This window comes from Dipodomys ordii, unplaced genomic scaffold (genome assembly GCF_000151885.1).
Source record: "Dipodomys ordii isolate 6190 unplaced genomic scaffold, Dord_2.0 Scaffold2, whole genome shotgun sequence".
NCBI classification, from domain to species: domain Eukaryota; kingdom Metazoa; phylum Chordata; class Mammalia; order Rodentia; family Heteromyidae; genus Dipodomys; species Dipodomys ordii.
The window spans coordinates 22,631,315-22,639,585 of NW_012267218.1; the positions used below are offsets into that span (position 1 = coordinate 22,631,315).

At 39.8% G+C, this 8,271-nt stretch overlaps 1 protein-coding gene across 1 annotated transcript in view; it reads left to right on the forward strand.

Moving 5' to 3' along the window:
• Tmed10 (transmembrane emp24-like trafficking protein 10 (yeast)) overlaps window positions 1–8,271 on the forward strand; it is a 36,632-nt gene that overhangs the window by 22,091 nt on the left and 6,270 nt on the right. The window contains exon 3 of the mRNA XM_013017292.1: window positions 632–705. Within this exon, the coding sequence (XP_012872746.1) occupies window positions 632–705 (74 nt within the window). The remainder of the gene's footprint in view (window positions 1–631; window positions 706–8,271) is intronic.

Sequence of the window (8,271 nt, forward strand, 5' to 3'; positions counted from 1 at the left end):
TGTGTGTGTGTGTGTGTGTGTGTGTGTGTGTGTGTGTGTGTGTTGAACTCTGGGCTTAAGCTCCGCTGTCCCTGAGCTCTTAAGCTCAAGGTTAGCGTTCTACCACTTGAGTCGCAGCGCCACTTCCAGCATTTTCTGAGTAGTTTATTTTTTATTTTTATTTTTGCTATTCATGGGGCCTCAACTCTGGACCTGGGCCCTGTCCCTCAACTCTTCAGCTCAAGGCTAGCACTCTACCACTTGAGCCACAGTGCCACTTCCCGCTTTTTCTGCTTATGTGGTGCTGAGGAATTGACTCAGGGCCCAGTGTAGACTTGTGAATTTTATTTCCCAATGCAGTAAGCCTATGTTTTTTCTCCTGTTCTAGACCTCTGTAGCACCAGTTGCAGTATTTTGTATGCCTGCTCAGTTATTTGCCAGCAGCCTGTTCATGCTTTCTAGCACCCATACAGATAGAGGCTTTGTCTGGAATGTTTGTGAGTTTAGTCTGAGCCAGGAATTTTCTGCTGCTGAGTAGGGGGAGGAGTTGTAGCTTTATTGAGAGGATAGGGTTGGGAAGAGGGAGGGTAGGCGGGTGATTTCCCAGAATTTCAAGTATTCTACACAATGAATCTTTTGATTTCTTTCTCAGGAATGGGGCGGATACCTGACCAACTCGTGATCTTAGATATGAAGCATGGAGTAGAGGCGAAAAATTATGAAGAGGTATGTGCTGTTTTAACATACAGAGGAAGCAGTCGTGTGCTGGGCTATGAGCTTATATGACCTAATCAGGTCAACAGATTTGTCTTTGCCCAGAGGCTGTGTCTTTCTCAGCAGTTGTGATAACCACCTCTGATCTTAGTAACACAAAAAGTTGTATTAACAGGCTTGACTGGTAATTCTGGCCATGCTCTCAGCCCTGTACAAGTCTCAATATGATAAGCATTCAAGCATATGCCACTAGATCTTTGGGGGGGCAGATTTCAGATATTCATGGCTACAATTTTTTCTTTTTTTCTTTTTTTTGTGCTGCTCATAGGGCTTAAACTCAGCCTGGGTGCTCTCACCAATCATTTTTGCTCAAGGTAGCACTCTACCACTTGAGCCATAGCATCACTAGCTTTTTTTTGCAGGGGTGAGGGAGAATGATAGTTAAAAGTCTTACAGACTTTCTAACCTTGGCTGGTTTTGAACCTTGATCCTTGGATCTTAGCCTCCTGAGCTACAATTTCTAAAAGCTAGAATTTAGCAGCATGTTAATATACAAAAAAGTACTTTGTATTTAGTTTCTGAGATTTCTTTCCTCAGAACCAACAGGTAGGGATATATATGTTGGTTTTTTGTAGGTCATGGATTCAGTCCTGTTTAAATTTGAACAGTTATGCTGCCTTTGAGAAATGGGAGTGATAAAAAAAATACCTTTTATCAAAGTAGTTCATTTGCATTATGAAAATATAATGAAGCCTGTTAGAGTTAAGAAGGGTGAGTGGGGTTGATCAGGATACATTGTATATATGTGCCAATGTCTCAGTGAAATTCCCCTTTGTACAATTAATATATGCTAATAAAAAATGCCTTTTAGTTAAAATAACTCCAGACTGTAAGAAGAAGATGCAAAACCTGTTAGAGACTAGAGATAGTGATAATGAATAGAAATTTGACACTGATAAGAACTATTAATAGAGTAATAAAAACTGGTATTTGAGTGACTGAAGTAGAAGTGTGCTTTTTGTCTATTGGAGAGACTTGAGTGCAGCCAAAAATTGTTCATCAAATGAAGAACACATTTGAAAAACTACAAGAACTATTTAAGACAAGAGACTTGATGCTTACAGAAAGATAACAGGTTGTTTGTTTTTTATTCCACCAAATATTCCTTGAGATTTTAAAGAAGTGAGGTACAAAAAATGTAAATGTATTTTGTAGAGTGTAAACTAAATAAATAAAGGAAGCTGAAGTGATTGAGGAGAATTTTCTAATAATGGTAGAATAGGAGAAATTGCTGTCTTTGGTCAGGACTTTGGAAAGTAATGTAAGAAGATTTCAAGTGTTTGATTATGCTACTTCAGGAAGTAGCATTACTTTGGAAAGTAATGTAAGAAGATTCCAAGTGTTTGATTATACTACTTCAGGAAGTAGCATTACATTGTAACTTTCTGGGTCTTTTCTCTCTTTTGTTTTCCTTGTTCAAGAAGTCATTTGAATGAAACTAGGTAAAAGTTATTTGGAATCAGTAAATAATAGAAACAAATAATACAGTAATGAGTAGAGGATAATTCCTGGTCAAGATTTTGAATGGCTTCTTTTCTCAGGCTAATTTAATTAAAAGAAATCAAGCAAAATAGGCTCTTAATTTGGTAAATGTAAGAATAAATTGAGGGCTGGGAATTTGGCTTAGTGGTAGAGTGGTTGCCTAGCATGCATGAAGCCCTGGGTTCAATTTCTTAGTACTACATAAACAGAAAAGCCTGAAGTGGCTCTGAGGCTCAAGTGGTAAGAGTGCTAAGCCTTGAACAAAAGAAGCTCAGGGCCAGTTCCCAGGCCCTGAGTTCAAGCCCCAGGACTGGGGGGGGGGGGGAGGATTTAAAAATGTTTTTAAAAAAATCTTGATAACTGAAGACTCTTAGTTATAGTTAAGTAATATATGTTAAAATGCTGAGTGCAATAAATTACCAAGAAAAATGTAGTTACTATGAGGTGCAAGAATAGGTAAAATGATTTTCTGTGTGCTGCTCTTCCCATCTATGAACCATCTCTAAATAAGTGCCTTGAACATACCAGATTTCATCTAAATAGGCAATCATTGCCTTCCTGCTATATGAATTTTACCTGTTATAACTATGCTTCAACATAATAGCAATTATTAAAGCTTATATATTAAATAGCAGAGCACATGATGCACTATTAAACTTGAGACCTAGCTGTACCACTCTAACAAAACTGTTGGCATCCTGGTTGCTTTACATATAGAATGATGTGGATATCACTGTCATAGCACCTTTTAGTCAAACACTCTACCATTGAAATATATTTAACATTTTAAAACCTCTATACCTTCTGGAATTTCTTTCATCTTTGGACTTACTAACACTGGGAAAGGCTTTTTTTTTTTTGACCTTATGCTTCACCCATAGGGGATTCCCTAGCAGAAAGGAAACGACATCGTTTCCTTTGGCTGCTTCCTGCTTTGGCTGTCTGGCACGTCCTAAGCTTTTCTTTATGCACATGGTTACAACATAGCTTTGAGGTTCTGCTTCCTAACCAAGAGCTTGTCCCTACTGCTGTTTAATGACCCCTCCTTCCAACCTCCAGCAGCAGACCACATTGAGGCAGAGAAGTCCGGCCAAAGAACAGTTTTTTTTCCTTAGTCTATGACTATGCTTCCTTGAACCTTAGAAATAGCTGTAAATTGTCCCTGGACTAATAAGGCCTCTGAAAAAAACATGAATAATGGAAGTGTTTTCTTCACTGATTAATAGCCAGAATGTACTGAGCATATATATAATGTTTGAGGCACTTGATTTTAGGCCCTTAGGATAATGGAGAGCCTTTATTCCCAAAGCATTAGGACACTTTGGCATTACTACTCCAGAAGGCAGCACATGAATTTTCTTCACATCCACACATCTCTTCCTATTGTATGTGAGTTGTAATCCTCAAATCCTTAGGTACTCTTATAAAATTCAGTAGCAGTCAGTGTATTTCATGTTGTTGTATCAGGGTCTCACTATGTAGTCTGTCTGGTTTGCAACTCTGTAGCCCAGGTTGGGCTCAAACTCCTGTTCTCCTTCCTTAGCCTCCCAAGGATTACAGGTGTTGGCAACCATGTCTAACTTAATCAGTGTCTTAATAACTGGACACAGTACCACAGTATCTATCTTAAAATGTTATAGAGACTTAATTAGTGCATGTGAAATAGTAACAATACCAATATGAAATGAAACTACATGGTAGATGTTTTACATGTTATAAAGATGCATAAAATCTTGCTAGGTGCCAGTGGCTCATGTTTGTAATCCTAACTATCCAGGAGGCTGAGATCTGAAGGCAGTGATTCAAAGCCAGCCTATGCAGGAAAGTCATTGAGACTCTTTATCTCCAACTAATCCCCCCAAAAGCTGGAAGTGCAACTGTGGCTCAAGTAGTAGAGCACTGTAATCTTGAACACAAAAACTCAAGGACAATCCCCAGGCCTAGGACTGGCACCAAAACAACAACAACAAAAAATCTTGCTAAGCACTGGGGGGCTCATACCTGTAATACTAGCTACTCAGGAAGCTGAGGTCTGAGGATTATGATTCAAAACCTGCCCAACCAGAAAAGTCCCCATGAGACTCTTTTCTCCAGTTAACCAACTCAAAACCAGAAGTGACTCAAAGGGATAGAGCTAACTAGCCTTGAGTCAAAGAACACAGGGACAGTGCACAGGCCCTGAGTTCAAATCCCATATCTGACCAAAAAATCTTATAGCTTGAATTGTTTTGTTTTTGAAGTTGGAATATTGGAGTCTTTATTATACACTTAGCAGACTGAAGGCAGCTAGTTGTTACAAAGGCCTGCAGCACCCCAAATACACTTAACATAGTTAGGAAACAGGCCAGAGAGGAAAGAAAGAACAAAAACAGTATCAACAAAGGAGATGAGCCAGCAGACAGAACATAGGACACGGGGCACGATCGGGGAGACACACACAGCATGACTTTGCAGCTTGAATTCTTCCTCCCTCCCTCCCCCCATCCCCAGGTCATGGGGTCTGAACGCTGGGCCTGGGTGCTGCCTGCCCTACAGCCCAAGGCTAGCGCTCTACCACTGAGCCACAGCGCACTACCAGCTTTTTCTGTTTATGTGGTGCTGAGGAACTGAGCCCAAGGCCTCATGCATACAAGACAAGCACTCTACCACTGAGCCAGCCTGTAGCTTAAATTCTTAAAAGAGAAAGAATACTTGTGTCCTCAGAAATAAACACTTTTGAATGTCAGTGTTGTATTTTTAAGGAATTCTGATTACTGTCTTGTTTTTGCTCTTCAGAGGGGGAGGTATCTGTTAGATTCCAGCCACTTTTTTTGTGCCATTATACTGAGACTTGAACTCAGGTCTTGCTGAGCTTTTTTACTCATGGCTGGTGCTCTATCATTTAAGCCATACCTCCAGCTGGAGTAACTGTTTCCAGGGACCTAATGTCTGATCGTGTAATGCAAGTAAGTTATTTTCCCACAAAGAAGAGCACACATTCTCCAGCTCCCAAGTTCTGTATGCCCTTCTGGTCGTTCCAAGGGAATAAAGTTCTGTTTTGCCTACAGGTTCTATTAGTCCACCATTTGTAGAAACAGTGCCCTAGTTAGAGCCACAGCTAAAGACTTTTCTAAAAGCTCTTTCTCTAAATACTTTTAGGAGGGAGGAGCTATGTTTTCACGTACTAGATCCAGAATCCCTTTTTTGGCATACATTAAATGAAAAGACATAAATAAGGCATGTGACACATAGTTGGTCTGCCCAGTAGATTTTGACTCCTTTCTCTTACCCATTTTGAAAACTACCAAATGGTCATGAGTTAAGAAGGGTTTTCCTAAATTTTGTTTATCTCTAAGGTTGACAGCATTATCTAGCGTTAGCACCCTCTTGGCCTTCTAAACTCCTAATTAGGCTTGTGATTCATGTCATTTCCCCACCCCCAGAGGCCCTAGATTTGTCCTTGAATGTTGCTTGATCCTCTTTTCCTTGGTTGTTTTAAACTAGATGTTTTTCACATTTATTGAGTTTGTAAGATCTGTTATAGAGGGCATAGAGGTAGAAAACTAATTTGACTGAATTTGGCCTGCAACAAGAGGTTCTCTCATGGGTCTTAATTCAAGGGGAAAAAAATATAGAGAATCTCAAGACATTGGATTCACACTCATGTTTTAGGAAGGTTCTTATTTTTGTTTTTTGTTTGTTTTGTTAGCGATTTTCCCTGGTAGTTAAATATAGCTATACTAGGTCCTTATCATTACAGTGGCAGATCTGAACCTGGTTTAGTTTACTGATATTTGGGAGGCATTATAGGGGCAGTTTTAATAATTTCTAACTTTTTCAAGCATGCTTATGAGAATAATATTTACTACTTGTGAGAATGGTAGAAATGTACTATGATAGAGTGCTTTCTGTAGGCAATAGGTCTCATATACCAGGTATTTAGGACTCTGTAAGTTGTAAGACATTTTAATTTCCTTGAGTTTAAGAGCTAAACTATAAGAGGGAAGAGTTAAAAGTCAATACAGCCAGGTGCTGGGCACTCATGAAAAAGCTAAAGTGGAGCTGTGGCTCAGGTAATAGAGTGCTAGCTTTGAATTCAAAAGCTCAGGGACAGCACCCAGGTTCTGAATTCAAGCCCCAGCCTGACATACACCCACATACAAAGATAAAACAGCTTGTGAATATGACAGTGTATGCTTATTAATTGTATAATACACTCTTAAGTATGTAGGGCTTTAAAGAAGAGGAAATCAGTGGGGACAGGAGTGGTAGAGGCAGTCATCATAGTTAAAGCCTGCAAGATAGGATTTGGGTAGAGTTGAGGGTATACAATATGCTCTGGAACTTAAGGATTCAGTTCTAGAATTTTTACAGCAGGGCTTTTTGAGGCTAAATAAATGCTTGATGACTCTGGGTAGGGGATCAAGAGACCATATGGTGCTACTAGTTTTGGTCTGTCACACAAAAGTTAAACAACTTTAGTTTCCTCATTTGTAAAATGTAGTCTAGCTGCAACCTTTGATTTCCTAAAGTATACACGCATTAGGCAAGTACCACCACCTAGTGGAGAACCTGTGGTACATACACATTATTATGGTGTGCCTTTATCAAGCTGAAACACATCATCTTTGCAGCCGTGGAAGTAGTCTAGAGTACTGGCCTGTCTTCAGGAAACATATTAATCTGGATAATTTGAGCATCAAATCAAATGTTTAGAAGAAAAGAACAATAGCCTGGAGATTCTGAAACTGAAGTCTGCTTTTTAGTGTGTGTGTGTGTGTGTGTGTGTGTGTGTGTGTGTACCATTACCATTCCCCTTGCCCCATTTTGAAGTCTGCTTTTTAGTGTGTGTGTGTGTGTGTGTGTGTGTGTGTGTGTGTGTGTACCATTACCATTCCCCTTGCCCCATGCTGGGACTTGACTTCAGGTCCCTGAGCTCTTGCTTGGCTTTTTGCTTTTCTGCTCAAGGCTGACATTCTACTATTTGAGTTATATATGGTTGCTTTTCTAATTTTTTGGTGGTTAATTGGAAATAAGAGTCTCATAGACTTTTCTGCATTGATGAGCTTCAGACCATACTCTTCAGGTCTCAGCCTCCTGAGTAGCCAAGATTACAGGCATGAGCTATGAGGGCCTGGCTTGATTTGTATGACTATAATATATAAAGTCTTAATAGTTTAACCTGGAAAAATTAGACTAATAACAACAAGAAAGCTACAAAGCTTATTAGTCAAACTTCACTAGTCAGACAAACTAAAACTTAGTCCAGTCCTTCTGGCCTGCTTATTATAGCTTGCTTTGGATTTTATTTATTTACTTAGTTTTTCAGTTTTAGAAAGGTTTTATTTTGGTGTAATAGGATAAAGTAGAGGGAGTTCGGAGTTAAAGACTCAAAATGTGGTTCTTCTCAGTAGCCTTTATGCTTTTTAAAAATATGCCCTAGGGGCTGGGAAGGTGGCTCAGTGGTAGAGTGCTTGCCTTGCATGTATGAGGCCCTGGGTTCAATTCCTCAGCACCACATAAGCAGAAAAAGCCGGAAGTGGGGCTGGCTGAGGCTCAAGTGGTAGAGCTCTAGTCTACAGCTGAAGAGCTGAGGTACAGCATCTAGGCCCAGAGTTCAGGCCCCATGACTGACCCCAAAAAAAAAAAATGCCCTTATCCTTGGACAATACTTTTGGCTGGGTACTAGAGTGGAGATATTATCTAGCCTACTATAGATACAAGGACAGTTCCCTATCCTTTTATCCATTGTAAAGAGTGTAGTTTTTAACAAATCAAAGAAGAAGCCGATGTAGTCAGCTCCTTTATGTCTTCTATTCTCCTAACTTAACATCTAAAAGTAGATATGTGGGGGGTGGGGGAGAAAGCAAGGGTTTTTTTTTGTTTGTTTGTTTTTGCTTTCATTTACTGGTTCTGATGTCTGAATCTGGCTCTTCTAATATTTATTAATCTTAATTTTCTTTTTTTTTTTTTTTTGGGTCCAGTCGCGGGGCCTGAACTCTGGGCCTGGGCGCTGTCCCTCAGCTCTTCAGCTCAAGGCTAGCGCTCTACCACTTG